This window comes from Vipera ursinii, assembly GCF_947247035.1.
Source record: "Vipera ursinii genome assembly, chromosome: Z".
NCBI lineage: Eukaryota > Metazoa > Chordata > Lepidosauria > Squamata > Viperidae > Vipera > Vipera ursinii.
Genome location: NC_139517.1, coordinates 26,323,068 through 26,345,590, shown reverse-complemented (window position 1 = coordinate 26,345,590; position 22,523 = coordinate 26,323,068). Strand labels below are relative to the sequence as shown.

At 38.1% G+C, this 22,523-nt stretch overlaps 2 protein-coding genes across 2 annotated transcripts in view; one reads left to right on the top strand and one right to left on the bottom strand.

Annotated features, from left to right (window-relative positions):
• Positions 1 to 1,060: 1,060 nt before the first annotated feature.
• The window catches only part of LOC310650330 (natterin-3-like), a 42,322-nt gene continuing 20,859 nt past the window's right edge, over positions 1,061 to 22,523 (top strand). Inside the window, exons 1-5 of the mRNA XM_083379232.1 lie at positions 1,061 to 2,501; positions 3,330 to 3,400; positions 6,551 to 6,624; positions 10,918 to 11,078; positions 19,886 to 19,972. The gene's annotated coding sequence lies outside the window, so the exon portion shown is untranslated. The remainder of the gene's footprint in view (positions 2,502 to 3,329; positions 3,401 to 6,550; positions 6,625 to 10,917; positions 11,079 to 19,885; positions 19,973 to 22,523) is intronic.
• On the bottom strand, positions 15,917 to 21,593 carry LOC310649256 (natterin-3-like; the record flags this gene model as incomplete). Its single annotated transcript, XM_083377560.1, has 3 exons — positions 15,917 to 17,166; positions 19,308 to 19,434; positions 21,588 to 21,593. The coding sequence occupies 3 exons, from the start codon at positions 21,591 to 21,593 to the stop codon at positions 16,115 to 16,117; spliced, it is 1,185 nt and encodes a 394-aa protein (XP_083233686.1). The 3' UTR covers positions 15,917 to 16,114.

Sequence of the window (22,523 nt, the reverse complement as noted above, 5' to 3'; positions counted from 1 at the left end):
CAGGCAGCCTAATTTTTTTTTAAATGAATTTTTAAAACAAATTTTGAAAACAGTATGACTGAAGCTAAAAGTTTTTAAATTATCCATACGTGATGTTATGTATAAACTATATATTATATAAAAAGTATAATTTTGAGGGAAAGACCTATTATAGATGAAATGTTGAAAGATAAATCCTATATTTTCTAGATAGGAGGAAAAATCGGGAAAAGAAAAGGAAAGAAAAATAATAACTTGAAAGAGGATTAGGCATTTTTTTTTGCTTTTTAAATGTTTTGGACTTTTGAGTCTCATGGTATTGCAAACTTCTGTTTTCAAAATGTTTGCCCAGTATCAGCTTCTTAGCCTGGTTTAAATTACTGGAGTAGAGGAGTTTTATATTCTGGGGAAAAAAAGGAAGGTGGGTAGGCCATAACAAATAGCCATCTTTTGTCTGCACGCGAGATTATTTGTGTGATGGAAGCACTGAGCCACGTACTGTGTTGTGCAGCAAAACTCTTGTGTTGCTTTTGGGACTGACTACATTCTTTCGTTCTGGCACTGCAAAAGTGCCTCAGGCTTGATTCCAGTCCATCTGAGCCCTGCTATTTCTCTGCCTTTCTCTGGACTTCCTCATGCCTGCCATTTTCCTAACTTAGCAATGGTTGGATGCATCTCAAATAAAAAGCCTCAGAGTTGCATCTCAAATAAAAAGCCTCAGAGTTGCAGTGGAGACAATTCAGATGTCTTGCTCCCAATGTCCTGCAGGTGTTGGGCTGCCTTTTCCCACATGACCATCATAACAAAGTAGGTAATTTATGGTGCGAATGGGCAAGTGGCTGAAGAGAAGCAGACAGAAACCAATAAAGTTCACGTGGGCTGGGCTGGGCTTGTGTGTTGTCAATCTTATTTTTTTGAATAAATCACTTTTGGCTGGATTCAGGCGTAAACAACACTTAATAAAATAACAGTGGTTGGGCTTGCATGGCATACTGTAATACCAAACCCAAGATCTCATTCTGATTGAGCACCTTACACAAGATGATCTATTCAGCTTGAATATTGTTTTATACTCCAAAACTATTACTCAGAACCTCTAAATTAGTTGGGATAATAAGTACCAGGAAGACATCCAGGTTCTGAGAATGGGATTACTCATCCAACACATGTTTCCAATTTACAACCTGTTTCCCACCATTAGCATTATACATAGTCTAATTCAGGAGTCCCCGAACCCTGGTCCTTGGACCAGTACTGGGCCACAGCATGCCAGCAACTGGTCTGCACAAACAAGCAAAGCCCCATCTGTGGGATGCAGGCAGCACACAAAACCATGTACCCACCAGAAAAACCTCTCCACAGAACCAGTTCCTGGTTGGGGACCTCTGGTCTAATTCACACAACATGGTAAGACTAAAAAATTAGTTTGTGAATCTCTGGAACCCAGGCAGTAGGGTTAATAAAGATGTCTATTTGCCTAGAATTAAATTTATTTTTTATTTATGTAGTGTATAAAGCTGCTTCAATCTTTAAAAAGACTACATGTCGTAGGAAAGGCTATTTCAAGATTGTAATGATGCCATCCTGGGTTACCTTGTGTGAATAGGGCAGGTGTATAAGTGTATGCAGAAATAATAAATATGCAAACAACAGAATGCATAAAAATGAAATTATCTGGAATGACATTGCAATATATTGTGCTACCATTCATTCTACATATCTGAAAGCCAGTTTGGTCTAGTGGTTAACGCTTCAGACTAGAAAGTAGGAGATTGAGTTCTAGTTCCGCTATAGGCATGAAAGTTGGTTGAGTGACTTTGGGCCAATTACTCTCAGCCCATATAACAGGTTCAGGTGGTAATCTGATCAGTCAACTGTTGATCCCAATAGCTTCTGGAATAGCAGGTCTTCACAAACTACTGACAGGCTGTGAAGAAAACATCATCCTTTACTTACAGAGGCTATTCAGAGGAGAAGGAGAACTACAGATAATGCCTGTTTCTGAGCCTTCTCTGGCCATTCTTTCTGGAAACCTTCAACAGGCATTCCCTGTTTTCTCAAGTTGGATAGGCAGAATTTGTCTGAAATAAAAGTTCTCACAGGTCCTGAGCCATATAGAACTTTCTACATAGTGCTTTGACTTGCATTTGAAAACAAAATAGTAGCTAATGCAGTTCTTGTAATGAAGCTGCTACAAGGTCACTCCTGTTACAAGATCATCCAATAATCACGCGGATGCTGTATTTTATGGCTGTTGAATGTTTCTGCGTAGTCTTCAAAGATACTTCAGGAAAAGCAGATTAGAGTAATCCATACTAGAGATGAAAAAGGTACGGGCGAACATCTTTTCACTTTTTAAGTTAAGGCCACCAGTCAAAGTTGAGAAAGTTCTTCCTGGCTATGTCTTCACCTGCTTTTCCTGCAAGAGCCATGAGACCCTCAAACTGCAAGTCTGGTTTCCATGGGGAAACATCACCCTGTGGAGAGTCAAGCATACAGCCCCAGAATTAGAAGAGTTCAGAGTAAGTAGCCATTCTGTCTTGCATGGGTTGACTCTGAGCTGATTTCTCCTTATCCAGGCCCTAACAACTCCTTCTTAGTAATATGTATGTTTTTGCCATCTTTTTGCTCCTTTGTCTTTCTTATTTTATTGTCATATATTTTTACTTCCTGAACACCCCTCCACCCCAGAGTCACTGGAGTTGGGCACTGTAGAAAGATAATAAACATATGAATAAATAACAGAAAGCAGAATAACAGTTGGAAGGGACCTTGGATTTCTTCTAGTCCAACCCGCTGCTCAAGCAGGAAACTGTGTACCATTTCAGATAAGTAAACAAGCAAACATTATTTCCAAATTCCAGATATGTCCACTGAAAAAGCTTTGAATCCTGAGTTAGTGTGTAGCTCATTTCTGATTGGCAGCCTGAAATGTTTTCTGTTAATCAGATGACATGTTATAGATCACCATATGGTAACAAGGAAATATTTAGGATAGTCCTCTTTCATATTTCCCATTTGTTTAAAGTCACACCTATTTTAAAGAACACCCTGCAAACAATGCTCAAGAACTTTGATGTATGGCTAGCCAGACTGAAGTATGTATGGCTCAACTTGACATGTGTTTTATACAGAAGGCTCTGGCAGAGAAACAGTTATTGCTGAGGACTATAATGATAATAATGACAAAGAATTGGAGAAGATAAAGTATTAAGATCTGAAAATCAAATTGAAAGATTATGTTATACACTGGCTGTGATGGTCTCAGTGGTTATTGGTGCCATATCAAAAAACTTGCCACTTCATTTAGAAAATCTAGGCATTGACAACATTTCTATCTTCAATTACAGAAGGCTACTCTCTTGATCCACATTTACATCGCCGATATCTTACAACATCCTAGGTTCTTGGGAAGAACACAGTATGTATGAAATATGACATCAGTTAAAGAAATGGCAGCTGTGATTTCACATGGTTGTGTAAATGATAATAGATTTTTATCTCTTGTTTTTTGATATACATTTAAGGTGGTGAACATGTACCCATACCTCTTATTTTCCCTATAACAACAACGCTGTGAGATAGGTTGAGCTGAGACTGACTCACATTACCCAGCCAATTTTCATGCTTAAGAGAGGCCTAGAACTTACAGTCTTGCACTTCTCAGCCAGTGTTAGCCCAGAGATCCCCAACCTTTTGGATGCCAGGGACCGGTTCTGTGGAGAGAGGTTTTTCTGTGGACCGGAGGGGGTGTGGTTTTGTGTGCTGCCTGCATCTCGTGGATGGGGCTTTGCTTGTTTGTGCAGACCAGTTGCTGGGATATCATGGCCCGGTACTGGTCCATGGACTGGGAGTTGGTGACCCCAGTGTTAACCACTATTCCAAACTGATTCTCTCAATTATTGCAGGATGGCTGTGCAATCTGTTTCCATCCGAATAAAACTGGTACTAAATCAACACCTTCCTTGCTCCTTTTCTGCAAAGTTATCAGTCCAGGAAGTGATTTTCTGCCTCCCACTTTCCCTTTTGCAAGTCTCAGTAAATGAAGAAGATTGCCATGACACATGCCAGCTGGATCCAAAGTCTGGTTTCTCCTAGGGAAACCTTTGTCAACTTGATTCTTTGTTACATGGTGGCCTTCTCCAGATTTCTCCCACTAGCGTGGCTAATGCTGAGCTCCCAAATTTGTAGTTCAAGATTGGGAAAATTGCCTTATGCTCTTTATATACCTAGGGAGAACAGATGGTTTGAAGTTTTTATGGTAGTCCTTCAGGGTCAGTCTTTGCAGCAGAATCACAGGGTCCTGTCTTGAAAGCATTACAGGAAAAGCCTGAGCTGGCAAACGCCAAAATGCATGAAGAAGGAAAAAAGAAGGAAAAGAAAAGATTTGGACTGAAAGATTCAAAGGGATATTCACCTCATACTTCTCCCCTTCATTCTGAAAAACCTAATGAATGGGAATTCCCATTTCTAAAAGCAGATGCTCTGTGCAATGTACAGCAACCATGCTAACATATCAAATTAGTCGGACTGGAAGCTTCATCAATTCAACCGTAAAACAGTCCACAGTGGGTTCTCACAAGCTTTCGGCGCATGCTTGTTGCTTTAAATTGGGCCAGTTACCAGGGCAACACAGCAGGAGAGCCCAAATGTGGGTCAGGAATACGCTGCTGGCAATGGGTTAGACTGGCTGGGCAAGGGCCATGTAGAAGGAGGAGCGTCTGGCTTCCTGTCACTTCCTATCACTTCCTTGGAAGCTTTGTGACAAGCTGACCTATCAGAAATGTGCTGCAAACAAGCTGAAGTCATATTCAAACATCTATGTTAACCGCTGTATTTCCTACAGGAAGATGTTGCAAATTGCACCCTGTTTCTCTTTCCTTTATGCTGCTGCCCAGATTACTTTGCACCCTTGGCTAATCTTTGCAAAACAAGGATCTTGTCCACAGATGCACTGTGGGGTTTCCTACAATTTGAGAGGGAAAACACTTAAACCCTGTTGAGAAGCCATTCAAAAACCATGACGGTTTATTGTATTCCTTGGAATTTAACATGTCCAGTTTTTTCAAACTAAGAGGTAAACCATGATTGTATATTAGGCCTCTTTCATTTAATGTCCATATCAACCTATGAAACAAGAAGTTTCTGATCCTAGCTTCTACTGCCCAGTGATGCTTTTTCTTGCTATATGCAGATGGTGCAAATATTCTTTCATTCTCAGCTATAGAGCTGAAAGAACCCTATAGGTATTATTTCCTTTTTTTCTAAAGAAAAAAGCCAGTTAATACATAATTTGAAGACCAAATATACAGGCTTCTTCAAGCATGTAATGAAATGTGGCCGGCAGATCAATAAGCATATATTAGAATAAGTAAAATGGTTTAGAAACCTGAGCATTGTTTGCCAAGTCTCATTTCTTGTTGGACACAGACTATGCATTTTATGTGTCCAGAGATTTCTAGATTCTATGATTTCCAGATTTTTTTCAAAAATTAATGTTTTTCAGAGTATGGTACTGTATTACCAAGATGATATGTAGTGCAAAAGCCTATGGTCCTGCAGAAATTGCTAAACTGAAACTCCAAAGTTTCAAATGATTGATTGACCTGTCATCAGCGGTGAAGGCTGGCAGTGATAGTTCAACATCTGCAGGGCCAGAAATTACCTATCCTATATCTAAATCATCCTAAGAGATTGTCTTTTGGGAAATCCACAACTTCTGGGGAAGGAGAAGGAGTGATCGATCACTCCAGACCTGACCTGACATAACTTCACTCATAGTATGATTCACCATTTTTTAAAAAAAAAATCTAATAGATTCTTACCTTTTATTCACAATAGTATAGCAAACCATTTAAAATATACCGAACATATCAGTGTGGAATCCTTGGTGCTATTTGAGCTTTGTTGTTTCATTACCCAACTAGGTAACATCATCAGTGTGAATAAGAGTGGGGTTTGCTCCTTGTTTACAAATTGGGAGGGCAATTTACTATATATGTTATAAACAGGGAGCAAACCCTACATTCGTTCCTTTGATGATGTTACCTAGTTGGGTAATGACACATCTGCAAGCATACCAAGCTCAGAGAGCACCAAGGATTCCACAGTTCAGTCCTGAGCTACATGTATTCTTTTCTATTGGAGATATATCAATATTTTGGATTTTCCTATATGTTCTGGTTATCTTGTATTATCACTACTACTACCACCACCACCACCACCACCATCATCATCCAGAAAAAAATATCCAGACATAGGAAGCAATGAGAAGAACGTGTCTGTTGAATTTTTGTGAATCAAATGAATGTTGAGTCTACTCTCCTTCTGAGGATCTTAAAAAGGTCCTAGGAGCAGGTTCAGATATAGCAGAGTCCACCACTTCTTTAAGCAACATATTCCACTACTAGGCTAATTTTGTGCCCTGCAACTCATATTTCTTGTTGTTGTGACCTTTCATTAGCCTAGTGTCCTTAGCTCTCTCAGTTATGTAATTGATTGTCCGCTGCTGATTTAAACTGCCTGTAGCTTCATTAGCAAAAAATAATGTTTCCTTCTCTGTTTCTTTCAGACCTAGCAGATGGTAGGTCTCAGAGTGTTCCTGTTGATCTGCATTATTCCTGTGATGCAAATGAGAACAATCAAGTAACTTGCTGAGAAATGTTGCACAAGCAAGACAATACTTAATTCATTGATTTGATTCATTTACAGGGATTTACATCTCAGTCTTTCTTGTCCAAGAATTGATCTGTTGGAACAGCTATAAATGTAATGTAAATTGTAAATATTAATGAACAAAAATACACAACCATTATAGAACTGAGCCATCATAGACTACAAATATCATCTAATTAAGTGTTTCTTGACTTTGGCAACTTTTAAAATGTGTAGATTTCAACTCCCAGAATTCTCCAGGCAGTATGTTTTTATGTACTTGCCTGCTAATATCAGGTCTCCCCTCGATCTTCTTTTTTCACAACTGAACATCTTAAATTCTTTAAGCTTGTCCATAAACTTGATGTTCTCCAGATGAGTTGAGATGCTGGTTAGAATGTTTCTCTCTGAGCATCTCTGAAGGGTGTGAATTTAGAGAGTTGGAGGTAAGGAAGATGGTAGAGAATTGGAAGGACGAGTTGGAAGGATGAATTTACAGAAACCATTACCTAAGTAAAAAAAGGCTGAAACATTTTTAATACCCAGAATTGATGAGAGCTGGACAGCATACAAGTTTATATAATGATGATGATGAAGTCTAGAGATAATATTTGGAAATGGCTCATGCAGAATCCTCCCTGATTTTAGTGGACTATAATAAGGAGCAATTACTACAGCACAATCAAATTTGCAAGGTTCTTGTATATATAGCCAATCTCAGTAGTTTTCATGTGGAGTTCATTTCCTGATCTGTCCAACCTAGTGGGGCTGATATGTAGAATAAGCTTGCACTACATGCTCACCAACATACATGATGTGAACCATGAATAAGTGACTTATCCAATCATCCAATCTCATAGGGAGTGGATGTTTTGGATAGCTGCTCAGCCTTTTTAATGTTTTTCATATTTATACCTTAAAAATCGAAATCCATGTTCCATAAAAAGAGCAGGGGGAAAAGAACAAAGAAAAAGAGGATGGCTGCCAAAGATCTATTTTGCAGCTGCTATGATCATTAAACTCTGGCTGGAGGCAAGAAAAGTGAGTTGACTTCAAAGTAAACCTTGGGTGAAGTTCAGATAAAATAGTGAATCCAGGATAAAGTTCTTTATGACTCATCTCAAGAAGAAATGAAGATGAAGATGTTGTTAGCTCAATTTTTCCCCAAGGTCTCAATCGGAGTAACACACGAGGTACTGATTAGTGTGTGTCAGGTGTTGGCTGTGGTAACATGATGCCTTAAACAAGAAGGTGGATCAGGAAATGCTGCAACAGCCAGGGAAGTCCTTCTTCATTTCTTCCATTCTCTGGAGCTTCAATAGCAGTGGGGGAGGCCTCCCAAGGAGGTCCTGTGATTGGTGTTATCTTAGGTCTGATATTGTAAGATGAGGAGTGATTGTTAGAGTGAAGGAGACAGAGTAGTGATTCCATTAAAGGTGTTTCAAAATGTGATGGCCCAATTCTTGATGGGATGGTTGCATTGGAGCATAATTGTACCTATCTTGAAATTGCTGAACTGGCTTCTGGCTGGTTTTCGGGTCCAGCTCAGAGTGCTAGTCATCACTTTTTTTTACATAGTATTATTAACAGTTTTTTTTAAAAAAGCAATAAAAAGTAGATGCTAAAAGAAATGAAAAAGGGTACAAGAAAGCAACCCCCTCCCCAAGGCAGCTTCCTACCCTGATTATGACAAGTGTAAACAATTCCATATCTCTTCATGTCATCTTACTTGACATTTCATCCCAAAACCCATCTTAGGTAAATAAATTAAGTAACCTCATTTCCAATCTGCTTAGCAGCAAGACAGAAGTCCTTTGGGAGAAGGGCGGTATAGAAATTTAATAAAATAAACTCTAAAATATTAAGCTTAATTAATATAAAGATAGCATTCCACATCTCAATCCCATTTAAGAAGGATAAAATAGTCCCAATATCTTAATGTAAGCAAAATAAAAAACCCAGTTTAATGTAACATAAAGAGACCATTCCTCTTTACATGTGAAAAACCCCCAGTACTCAAATGCTAGCAGTTCCCTTAAAAATAGCCACTCTAAGTGCAACATATTCTGTTCTACATCTTAACTGTAAACTATAAACAAATCCACAATTCACAAATATAAATGAATCCCATTACCTTAATAGAAACAATAGGCTAAAATATAACAAGGAGAAATAACTTCTCCTTTATAGAAAATGTTCATTTAAACTTCTTTACTTTGAATAAAAAGACATATATTATCAAGTTTAGATCATAAAATAACTAAGGGGAAAAACTAATTTAGTATGCCATATTTTCTAATTACAATATCAACAAATCCCAAAAAAGCCACCCATAATAATAACATCTCTCATTTTATCCCTGGTCAAATAATCCAACAATGTGCAAATCATCACTTCTAAAGCCCTTCATGGCACTGCACAGAATTATATGAGGCAACAGTTTTTGCTGCTTTGCTGATCCAAATCCATAGAGAGCAGTCCAAAGCACTCTTGTCTACCAGCTCCAAGGGGTAACAATCAGATGATAGGCTTTTTCGGGGGTGGCCCCCATTTTTTTGCACTACTTTACCCCCAGAAGTGAGAATATTTCCCCCTTTCCCTGTATTTAGGAGACAAATTAAAACTATTATAATACAACAGTCATTTGAACTGGTATCTCTTAAATATTTTTTTATTTTTATCAGTTTGAACTTTATATTATGGTTTTAGCTATGTGTACTAGCTATGTTGTATATTCACCAGAGTTGATTAGGGTGGCTTGGAAATACACTAAATAAATAATAGTTGCTGAATAACAGTGTTTATTTGTATCATCATCAGAACAATGGCTTGCATTTTTTCTTTGGGGGAGAAAGAAACTCGAATGACACATTGCAGGCTTCAGTTATAAGAGTGGTTTGAGTATATATAAGGATGTACAAGTTGAAATCCAAAATATGATTTTATTTTTCTAAGTCTGCTTATTTATAATTTTTGTTTCAATTGTACTTCTATGAGCCTTTGCATTGTCCCTATTATTTTTCACTGCATTTCTGGCTTTCCCAGATTAGGATCTTTCTATTTTTATGCCTATCATAGGGAAAAATAAAAAGGAAATGATAAAGACCTTACGTCTGGCAGATCCAGCACAAAATCCTCTTCCTAGGAGTGCTGGGATTAGTTTGGTAGATGGAAATAAACAGGAGATTATGAAATCATTGTGATGTCACCAAAAGGAAAAGTGGGGCTCAGTGAAAGTGGGAATTTATGAAGAGGAGAGATTGTTCCTGAAGTTATAAAATAGAGCAGGATGTTGTGCTAAGAATGAAATGTGCCATACAAATTTATCCAGGCCACTTAGCAAACAAGAAGGAAAGAGTCCTTAATGCACCCTGGCTTATCTTGAGCATAAGGGCAAACCTTGCATATTGCATGTGATCAGTGCTTTTTTTGTAAAAGAAAAAGGTGCCGGAACTCACACATGTCGTACAACCCGCCTTGCCTATCCTACAAGGTTCCATCCAAAAAAGGTGCTGGAACTCCGTTCTGAGCGTTCTATGACAAAAAAAGCCCTGCATGTGATGGCATTTGCTTATTTCTTTCATCTGTGGTTTTGTTTGGTTTTTGCCCGAAATGCAGCTAGTTGAATGGAGTCTGAATCAGTCTGTGCAGGTCAGATTTCCTCCTTTTATTTTTATGGCTTCTCTTGTCTTGACTATAAGCTTCCTGATGTGAGATCTTATTGGATCCAGGGGTGTCAAACTGCCAGCCCGCAGGCCAGATGGGTCACGCCAAAACTGCACCCACCCCATTGCTGGCAATGGGAAAAAAGTTGCAATGCATCGCAACACGTCACATGACATCGTGGGTTTGACACCCATGCAATCCTGTTAATAAATTATTATATATAATGATAGTGTTGTAAATAATTGTATATTTATAAAAGAGGACTTGTCACACATTTATTTATTTATTTTTCAAACTTACACCGCCACCATCCATCTAATAAAAAAGTGACCATATATAGTAGATGTGAACATTAAACTGATTCAGAAGAGAATATACTGAGATCAGTTTGGTAATTTATTATTTATATCCTGTGCTCTCCATTACATAACACAAAGCAGTATATTTATTTAACACTTCCATTAACTCAGTGAATTCAGATTAAAGATAGGTTGCTGGCAAAAATACTTATTTTACCAGTTCTACAATTTAAAGAAAGTTTCCACGAAAATGAAAGGTTCAACTACTATTGATAATTATGATTATTTTTTAAAAAAAATTATTGTATTCTGTTCTTAGGTGGAGCCTCCAGTTATCTGCCATTCAGAATGTTTATCAGTCTAACATTTACTCACTTCAGTTGCTGGCATTTCCAGACTGTTTAGTAGCTGTTCTTGCATCAACTTTTCCTTTGAAAGCTAAACAGTGGGTTTATCAGTGGATGTATCTTGCTAGCAAAGGTAAGCGAAGGCCTTGCATTTTCTTCTCCAATAATTCCCAAATTAATTCCCAAGTTAGTGGCTTGATTCTAGTACTTTCTCTAAAGAGATGCAGTTTTGCAATGTGATTGTGTCTGAGCAAAGAACCTAAAAGTGCTTTTTCAGGTTAATTCTTAAAGGAAGATCAGGAGAATGGATATTAAAAGAGGCACGTATTAAGAGAGAGCAATGTTAAAACTGCTTGAAAAAGGGGGGAGCCTTTTGACAAAGTTTAGTGTCACTAATTACAGGGTTCCAGAAGGGGAAAAAAACACAGGAAAAGAGTTGGTGTATATCAGTTCTGACTTGGGGTCAAAGTCCACAGGCTGTCTGGGAGGCAAAGCCTGTTTGTCATGATCAATGAGTGCCAATAGTCAGTGGCCTAGTTTACTTATTTGGTAGTTTGGCTTAAAATAATGGCGACTTTCATAGGACATTTTCTGAAGGTACCAAATATCAATTATCACAAACCAGCCCTGGGACTCCTGCTAGTTTTGTCCGATGTTGCTGTTGGGCACCCAGACTAATCTCTGCCTTATATTCAAAAAATTGCTTGGATTCGTTCATGTTCCCCCCTCCTCACCTCACCTCTGGGCATCCAAGCCGTCTCCCAAGTGCTGCTATATGACTGCCTGTCATGTTTACCCTTGAATAACACTGCGGAACAGCTCAGAAATATGGCGGTCAAAAGTGGCCAAAACAAGGGGTGGGGAGCAGAAATCAGGGCATCCCATAATTGGCTTCAGTTTCCCACCAACCACTTTTCTTGTAGCTCCTGTCTCTTTTTTCAAATCACCTCGTTTTCCTTCACCAGCACCTCCCCAGGTCCAAGAATAATTTTTTTCTAAAAAAAAAAAAATCTACACATATCTCACTGTTGATATCTTCCATGCCCCACTCACCATTTTTCAAAATTGGCTTTCAGTTCAGCACAGGGGGGTTCTTCTGGGGAAGCATCCGGAGTATCTTGTCCTTTTGCAGGGACTTCTGGCTGGCTGGGACTCTGTGACATGCTGCAGCTCCTGATCTGTGTGCTTGAATCTGCCCTGATCAAGGGGAGCGAGGAGCATTCTGGCTGGAGGCAGCCCTGCCCACCAGTCATGCGGGAGGGGTAGACAGATAGGCTGGGTGGGTGGATCTTGGGTATGGGAGATATGCCTCAACAGCCTGCACTGCCTGGTTTAATTTGCAGAGCTTAGTTGGGAGAGGCACCATCTCTCCCACGTGAGGTTGGATCTGCTAAGTGGAAAGAGGGGGGGGGGGCATGGATGGTATTCTCTGGTTTGGAAATGGCCTCAGGTGAGATCCAAGGAGACCAGTCCCTGCAAGCAGGAAAAAGAGCTTGCATGGGAAGAAGGTGATCAGCAGATGCCTGCTTGGAGTTTTTGTTTTTTTCTACAAGTTCAGAATAATCACTAGGGCTGAAGCAGTATGAAGGAATGTCAGGCTCTCCAGCCAACATTCCGAAGAAAACTTATGTTAGCCGATGGGTTGGGTTCAGTTAATGACTAAGCTTCAGTTATGATATGTGGACCAGGAAATATGTGTGGGGTAGTGTGCAAAACAACACAATGCCCATGGCCCATGTTGTTTCTTAATTCATCTGGTGAAGTATAGATAGAGAATTTGAGAAAGGCTGGAATAATACATTTACCTAAAAAGAAAGAGAGGTGCCATCCTACTCTGCTGTGATGCCATCTGTACACAATGATTGGCAGGCTGGAATTACTCCAGAGTGAATAGTGCCACTCTGCACAAAGGTTTGAGAATCTGCCTTTTTAATACATAGTACCGAAAGCAAGGAACTGCCTCGGTGAGTGGGAATTTCCATAAACTTTTAACCTGCTTCAGATTGAATCTTGAAAGTTTGGTTGCTTCTGTGTGAATGTTGCTAAGATGATGAAAAAGAAAGAAGAGAATGTGAAAGAGAATCCCATGTTGATATAAAGTCGGGAGTTTTGGTACATGGCTTTGATGCACTGTTATGTCTGTACCAGACTTTCCTACTGTGGATAAGAAATAGTACTAGGTAGTCCTCGATTTATGACCACAGCCAAACCCAAAATTTATTTTGTTAAATGAGACATTTGTTGAATGAGTTTTGCCCCATTTTACAACCTTTCTTGCCACAGATGTGAAGTGAATCACTGCAGTTGATAAGTTAGTAACCGGGTTAAGTGAATTTGGCTTTTCCATTGACTTTGCTTGTCAGAAGGTTGCAAAAGGGGATCACATGACTTTGGGACACAAAGTCAGTCGCCAAGCATCTGAATTTTGATCACATGATCATAGGGATGCTGCAAAGGTCATAACTATGAAAAATTGTCACAAGTCACATTTTTCAGTGCCGTTGTAACTTGTGAACAGTCACTAAACAAACTGTTGCGAGTCGAGGAGTACCTGTACTTGGTATAGTGCAGGGATAGGCAACCTCGGCTCTTTTATGACTCATGGACTTCAACTCCCAGAATTCCTGAGTCGCCTGCCTTGGTGGAGCAGTGGGCTAATGCCTCCTTAAGTAACACCAGCTGCCTGCAATTAGTGCAGGTTCGCATCCCACCAGGCTCAAGGTTGACTCAGCCTTCCATCCTTCCGAGGTAGGTAAAATGAGGACCCAGATTGTTGGGGGCAATAAGCTGACTTTGTAATAATGCCGCTTGGGGTGTGTGTGAAAGCCCTAATAAGCAGGCATATACATAGAATGAAGGCTACTGCTAAGCTTGTAAGCCGCCCTGAGTCTTTGGAGAAGGGCGGGATATAAATGGAATTAAAATAAAAATAAAATAAATAAAAGAGCCGAGGTTGCCTACCCCTGGTATAGTGGGTGTGACTAGCACAGTCCAGAAGGACTGTTATTATAGTTATTTGGAATTTTATCTGTTCAATGAGGAAAAAAAAGTGCTTAGGTTTGTTCTGTGTTTTATTAGTTGTATAGCCCGTTTTTCTTCAGGAGCTCACGTTGGCAGGCCGAGCACTTTCTTTTCCTCTCCTCTCCTCTCCCTTCTGCAGCAACCTTTGTGAGAGGTGGGGCTGGGAGACGATGAACCCAAGGCCACCCAGTGATCTTCAGCCCTGCCTTCTTTCCCTGGCCTTGAAGCACAGGTGGCCTGTGGCCAGAGCCTTCACTGGGTCTATAGCAGGGAAGGGTGCCTCCCAGCAGAGATAAGCAGCTTTGTGTTCATAGCTTAGCCATGATGTCTTTGGGTAGGTAAGGATTTTTAAAATTGGTTAATGAACCCCTTAACGAACAAATTACATGGGCGATCTGGCAGCTGTGCACAATCTTCTGTGTGCCTACTGAGTATTAAGACTGACTGAATTTAGTAACTCCCAGGTACATGTGCACAAAGCTATGATTCCAGAGGCCCATGTAGAGTTAAAGGGGTGGGTGCCTCAAAGATTGCTAATGTAAATATTCAATATAATGCAAAGTTGTGCACAACTTTGTCTTAAGACTGAAGAGAAAATATAAATATTAAGCAGCGTCCAAATAGCATGAACAACAACAACAAAGAGGAAAAAATAACTTCAGGAAACATATCTTTGGAATGTGTTCAATCTGACATTATCCATTCTTTGGAAGAATGTTAGCTTACTTTTGGACAGTGTTCTATTTCAAGAAATAGAAAAAAGACAAGTAGTGCAGGGCAGTGTGAATCTATGTGATCAACATCACTGCACAGCTGCCATTGTCCAGCAATGCATGTGTTACATAAAAGCACCATGTTTTCATTTCCCTTTTGCTTCCTGGCCAGAGACTGAAATTCAGCTTTCAAAGATTGTGAATTTTTAAATAAGGGTATGTGCTGACCTCTGGTGGTCAGGGAACAAAAATGTAATATTGTAAGTGATCCTAAAAAATATTTAGTCAAGTATTCAGAAAAGCTTTAAGTTTAACTTTTAGTGACATGGAGGTGTGTGGGAATTATAGCCTTCTTAAAAAAATATTAGGAATGGAGTTGTGGGGATACAAATATGTTCAAAGAACAAAGAATACAAGTATGTTAAGTATTAATACTAAGGGGAATTAATTACAGTTGCAGTAGCAATTATATAATTTGTGACGAGAATTCCACAATTGTTTCAAACTCAAGCTAACCAAATGCTGTAATGAAGCCTTTCTCAAGTCTATGTTGAAGGTGAATGTGATTTGAAATTTCCCAGCTGAAGTTTCATTTTTTTAGTATTATTAGCTACTTAGAGTTATATTTATTTATTTGTTAAATTTATTTGCTGCCTATCTCGCTGTGGGGCTATTGCTTTCTTATACCTGAAATGTGTAGCCATATAAATCTACCAAATAAATGTATTTATGTATTAGACTTAAACTTTGCTCATTTATGGCATAGAGAGCATTCCCTTTCTACCCAACCACCACCACCTCAACAAAGACTTCAGGCCAAAGTTATACTCAAACACTATAAACCATAATTGTGGCTTAAGTTGATGTCCTGATTTATACAACATGCTGAGGCATTGAATAGGATCCCCTAAAACCGAGTCACAAACTAAACGACTGCTGTATAGCTCAGTCTACCATTTTTGTGTAAATCACCTGTAGAGTTGAAAGAAGCCATTAAGAAGCCATACTTCACATCTTTAATCCATTTTGTATATTTTCAATGTTACTTTTGTACAATAGCAACATTTCACTAGAAATGAAAGAGAGTTCAACCATTGAAAGAGGAGGAGAAGATAAAGACTAGAAAACGCAAACTGATCACAAAAAGAGGACAGATACATTTTATAGTGGAACTTTGATGGTCATAAGAACTAGGTATTATTAATTCCAGTATTACCTTTCTCCCGTATAGCTTATTTAGGTCAGCCATAGTCATAAAGTCTTAGTGGCTGCATTCATATAAAATGCTACTCCTAATTTTAGTTAAGTTTTTTTAATGGCTAATACGTTGAACAAGCCCAGTCTTTTGATAAATTCAATGTAGTGAGAAAATCCATGAATTAGATTATTTCAGGAACTAGGCTGAGCATTTGTGAGAACACAGTCATTAACCTGGCTAGAAGATCACTTCTGGGATTTGTGTACTACATGGAAGTGCATCTGGGATAGGTTCACACCTCTTGATTACTGTTCGTACTTGAGCCACGACTGCATTGTGACTGGTACCTTGGATGGGAGCAATTCGGGTTGCTCCACTATGATAGTAACGAGTGGCAGTGGCATTGAAGGGAATACTTGCCCTCATTTTCATGCCACCCATTTCCAGTTCACAGTTATGGTTGGGTGGGACTTCAACTTCAACTGTATCAGAGTAAGTGATTGATTCACTCTGCGTGTAACCTTTCGTCCAGTTGAATGTTTTCTCTGATGAAATGCCCCATGATATTCCAAAGACTTCAGGTATGCCTGCTGTCATTGTAAAGCCTATGCCCTGAGAGAAGGAAAGGCCCACATCCCAGGTATGTTCAGAGGACACGGTTCCTGATAAGGTGGTTGACTTCTTCACTGTCCTACAATCATAGTTGCTAACTTTGCTAGAGACTATAGATATGCCTGCTTCAGTGTATGATCCCTGGTCCAGAAAGTACCTGACACTGGAGATGCTCTGCGAGCGATAGTCTTTATTAATGGTCAGGACATCATAGTGTTTATACCAGTACTCTTTACCATTCCAACCAAGGAAGAAAGCTTGATTTTTACTATCTACCTTTCCTAATCCATACTTATTTTTACCAACATATAAATTTATACCTGCACAGGTGTTGATGGAATTGGGTGGGACTTTACCCCATGAACCTCCCTTCCAGCTTAGGGATTCAAAGTCATGTCCATTCACCAAAATCCAGAACTCAGAAGTGGAATATTCCTTGTTTCCATATGGGTAATAGCAATAAGGACCCTGGCTGGGACTGTAGTAGCCAGCAGCACACCACAGTTCAATGCAAGGATATTCCCATCTGCCAGCATAGCTATTCCAGTGAGACACAGCTCCGGTGGGGACATAGCCTGGGAACAAAGTCCAACTCATAGTAGTTTCGTAGAAAACACTAACGTTTCTACTAGAATGTTGGGTGTCATCATTCTGGTCTTGAGCACTGTTGGTTTCATCTGAAAAGAGAAAATATGTCAAAGTTATGAAGAAATATAAGCGTATTTTCTGTAGATCTTTCTCAGCCATGTGAGTATCGTCTATTACTGTATGTATATGGAGATTCTCAGTTGCCAAGGCCATGGTTGTCCCAAAGATTGTCTTTCTTTCACAAGACAAGAAAGTCCAGTTGCTTTTTGAAAGATAGTACCTTTGGGTCTATTACTGTAGGATTCTAACATAGTTCCAATCCATCTACTAAATCACGTATTTATATATAGGTATAAATCCATTCGTAAATTACTATGTCCAAGATTTTCTCAAGGGTTCAAGAATTATTTGCAAAAATATTAAACAATGCTACTCTCCTCATCATTTTTATTTGTTAAAACATGTAGGTTTTTTCATGAAAAACATTTAAAATTGATATTTAAAGTCTTTCTGGGTCCTCCATCATTTTTGTAAGAGGAAAAGATTCTTCGAATCAAAGATTTTGAAAACACTGATCTACTGCAATTTCGAAGATTTTTTAAAAAGGTTTCTGTTAATTTTAATGGAAAAAAGTTATACTCTGGACTAGAATTTATGTATAATCCTTATATATACATACATTTGGGAAACCTATTGCTTGTATTCTATTTTGGGTTGTATTTGTTGTCTGGCTGCCCCATATTTGGACTCCAGTTCATAAAATATATAATCCACACACTAGACGAGGAGATGGCAGTCAGGGTCTTCACTTAATCTTCACGTAACCTTGTACTTTCTCTTTCTCTCTTAATACAGACTTCCATGATACAATGGTTTACCAGTCAGTCTTGAAGATTTCAGCATTTGAGATTCTTTATAGGAAATGCTATGAGACCTGCCTTATTCAAACATTCTATTTATTCCTTGTATTGATGTATGGAAATCCAACATGTTTGGATTTCAACTACCAGAATTCCTCAGCAAGCATGATGCTAACCCAGAATCTGATGATTTGCTGATCTTTTTTTTTATTAAAGAGTTTTAAAAAAACAAGATTTTACAATATATCCCCAAATCCCCCCCACCCCAAACCCGCTCACTTCCCCCCCACTTCCCAGAGCTCAATACAGGATTATAGTTATAATAATCATATTCTAAATAAAAATTATGCATAATATACAATTAACCAAATTCATAATGTGCTTTAACTCCCCTTTAACATAACTACATACAAAGTACCAATAACAATATCCCTCTAAAATCTACTCATAAGCTAAATGGAACTTTTTAGTCCCATATTTATTCTGAATATAATCTATCCATCTCCTCCAAACTGAAATATATCTTTCCTGTGAATGATCTTTCAAGTAAGCAGAAATCTTAGACATTTCTGCAAGATTCGAAACTTTAAACACCCATTCTTCTATAGTAGGCAAACTATCCTTCTTCCAATATTGTCCCACCAGTAACCATGCTGCTGTTATCATATTCAACATCAAATTAGTTTCTTTAACATCACAATCTACAACAATACCCAATAAAAACAATTGCGGAGAAAACTTTATCTTTCTCTTAAAAATCTTTTGAATGTTCCACCAAATTTTAATCCAAAAAGCTTTTATATTTCTACAAGTCCACCACATATGAAAATAGGTGGCTTCTAAACTACCACATCTCCAACATTTAGACTGTAAATTAGGATACATGTTAGACAACTTCTTGGGATCCAGATGCCATCTATAAAACATTTTATAAAAATTTTCTCTTAAGGTTTGAGCCTGAGTAAATTTAACATTTCTGACCCAAATTATCTCCCAAGTGTCCAACGAAATTGGTTCCTGAATATTTTGTGCCCACTTTATCATACAATCTTTAACTAATTCCGTTTCCGAATCCAATTCAATTAAAGGATGATTTGCTGATCTTATATGATATTTTGGACAAGTTAATTTTAAAAAATTCATTGCAATATTTAGAATACATTGGAGTATTGTAAGCTCTGAGCACCATAGTGTGCCTTGCTTCTGTCCACAGTGCAATTTCATTTGGTTGACTGTGTAGAATGGATTTCAGTGAAGTCAAGTCAATACACTTCTTCAAACAAGGAGCCCATTTCTACAACCACTGGCTCAAGATAAAGGAGATTGTAGACAAAAGGAATTTCTCCATGGATGAAGCTTGGTTTATATACCTGGGATCAAGTGAGGGGGACTTATCTTCACTGATCTCTTCTGGAGTTTAAGATTACTGTTGATTTCATTGGCCAGGGGCCCATCTATGATCAGGGAAAGGAAGAGAGTGCAGAACAGTAGATGCATCTGAAACATAAATCAGAAGAGCATATCACATTTTGGAAACATTGCCAATAAACGGGCATTTTGCCAATTCCCTTCCCCTCTGTCCTTGCTAGTTGCTGTTGTATTTCAAACACTTGTCTTATATATTAAAGAACAAAGAATAAACTTTTATACAGGCATTCTTGAAATATTTAGCTATAGGTAAGTATGGATGGAGCTAGAAAAAATGGGTCAATTTGAGTAATAGGAAATAAGAAAAAAAGTGCCAGGCTTTCAAATATCAAATGCACATTGCATAAGCTATTCTTGAAGACAACAATTCCCCATTAAATAAGTCACCAATGCAACTTACTCGTAACTAACTGTATATAAAATCATAGTCGGAATGATTAGATCAAATAACTGATTGAATTGAATTGTACAGTGTGGAGGAGACACATTTATATTTGTTCATTTTTTTTTGCTTCTGCAGTGCTTGGAGGGAAGGGAGTATTTCCATTACAAGCCTTGCAGCCAATTAGAGTGGAGGAGTTGCCTACAATGAGATGAAGCCGAGAAGGTGAAGTAGATGTGGCTGCTAGGACCAACATAACTTTAAAAAAAAAATCATTTTGATCTGTAGCAGAAAAAGATGAGTGGAAGTTTGCCTTCTTGGACATGGGAAGATTGAGCATTTCAGACTGCTCAGATTATCATATACAAAATGTAGTTCAATTTTTACTCCTAAAAGATGGCTTTTAGAGAAATCACTGTGTCGGTCTACTATAAATTTAAAAGTATAAATTACATGCCTACTGACCAAAAATAGAGGTACTGATGTCACAAGGACATCTGCCCTTCTAAAAGACAACATCTATCCACAGGTCATATTAGTTAAGCTGCATGAAATATTGAACTCTTACTGATTATGTTTATAATGGAAGCAACTTACCTCGGGATCTCTTTCAGAAGTCCAAGGCTTTTGATGTGCAATTGCTGCCCTATTTATATCATTAACAGAGAAAAAACAACAGGGTTACAGGGTGGGACTTTTTTTTGCAAAGAGAAAAATCCTAATTGGGTAGTGATGCGAGTTTTGTAAGTCATTGAGTATATCCATTTTTGATTATCACAAAGTGGCACCTTGAGAATGATTTATGGAAAGTATATCTCATGACCCTCCAGTTTCTAAAGTAAATATTTGAGCAGAATTTTCAGGTGTTCTTTTGACACTCTGTCTCATACAGATGAACATACAGATGTTTTTCAGGAGCTTATAACTGGAGCTTAAAGAGTTCAGCCCTCCATCCTACTCCTGTCTGCCCAATGATATTCAGTGCCACACAGGTTCTGAAACTGCTGGTTTTGTAGAACCACCTTAATTAAAGTACCTGTAGAAAAATGAGCATCCATTTAGTTTATTCCCTTGGAAATCTTGTTAATGACCATTATCACACCTTCTGGCAATGAATTCAATAAATACGTGTTGCATGAAGGAATGCTTACTTTTTTCTGGACGAAATCAATTTTATTGCATGCTTCTGCTATTGCTGGAAAGAATTAGGAAAATTCTGGTTAATGTTTTTTTTCATCTTGTACATAATAGATGATTTTATTGTTGTATAACTGATGGTTTTATTATTGCTCTAAAAATGGCAAATGTTTCTTTATAATAGGGAAACTGCCCCAACACTGTGAGTTTTTTGCTCTATTCTGTTTCTTTTTGCCACTATGTAGTAATGAGAGTTTTTATCTTATAAGAAAGGAAATAACACAGAAATAACCCATTCTGAATGGATATTGTAACAGTAGGGACAAAGTCTAACTATTATGGAAATCCTTACAGAAAGAACAATATAGTAGAACTGTGTTGTTTTAGTTTGCCCAAATTCACATTTTTCCCTTTCCTATAAAATTATTTTCTTAGTCTGGGAAAAGTGCTTAACTGCAGGTAAATTTGGCAGCCCATGTTCTTCTAAATGATGTAGAATGATCAGAATGAGATTAACAGAATCTTGTCTTCTTCTTCTAATATTTCATATTACTTAGTCTTCAGAGAAAAAAAAAACTTTTTAGCTGGTTCATACCTAGTAGTTATAAGAAATGCTATGGATAGCTCATGTAGCATTAATTTATATTCAATCATTGATTTCCAACACAGTGAGTAATCATCTGGCTGGTAAATAATTACATACCTCCATGTCAATTTTAGGCACTCTGATCTTTAGTCTGTGTGATACAATATATGCACATCAAAGGATAGCAAGGCTACACTTCAGGAATTGGATTTGTATAATCACCATCATATTCATCTTTGCATAAGTTCCTATTTAGATACTAAGTATAATTCAGAATGAAAGGTTTGACCTCAAGAAGTTTTAAAGCTGATGTTTACGTTATCAATGGCACTTCGACTTACTGTATATACCAACCCTTAGCACTCTCTATTTACAATGTAAGCATATTGCCCTCAACAATCTGGGTCCTCTTTTTACCAGTTTCATAATGATGAAAGGTTGAGTCAACATTGAGCCCCATCAGAGTCGAACTCCAGGCTGTAAGCAGAGTTTGCCTGCAATTCTGCATTCTAACCACTGCACCACAAAGACTTTGTGATTAACCTCCTGAGAGCCTCAAGAAGTTTAATGCTATCTGAAGGACACATTTGGGGCCTTCCGGATCCCCCTAGAATGGGATACTACTCCCAGATATTTAAAGCTATGGATTGTGGACCTGATACGTTCTCTTCCTTTTAATGATCTATCCTTGGAGTTCCCAATTTTTATTCTTAGGGATTGCTGCCCAGTATGTTCTGCCTGTAGTACTGAATTGTAAACCTTACTGCTCTTTGACTCCATACAGTAGATGCATACAAAATGATCTTATCCATAAACAACATTATGGGAAGATTGCACTCTGCATGCAAATGTGAGTTTCTTAGAATTTATTTTTAGTAGCAATTTCATTTAAATTACAATAATTAAAAAGAATAAACTAAAAGAATAAAAAGAAAGACAGAATATGCAGAAAAGAAAAAAGAGAAAGAAAAATAGAAAAGAAAGGAAAGAAAAAAGGATATAATACAGGTAAAGAAATGACTTTGTCCCTCATCACAATAAGTATAAACAATT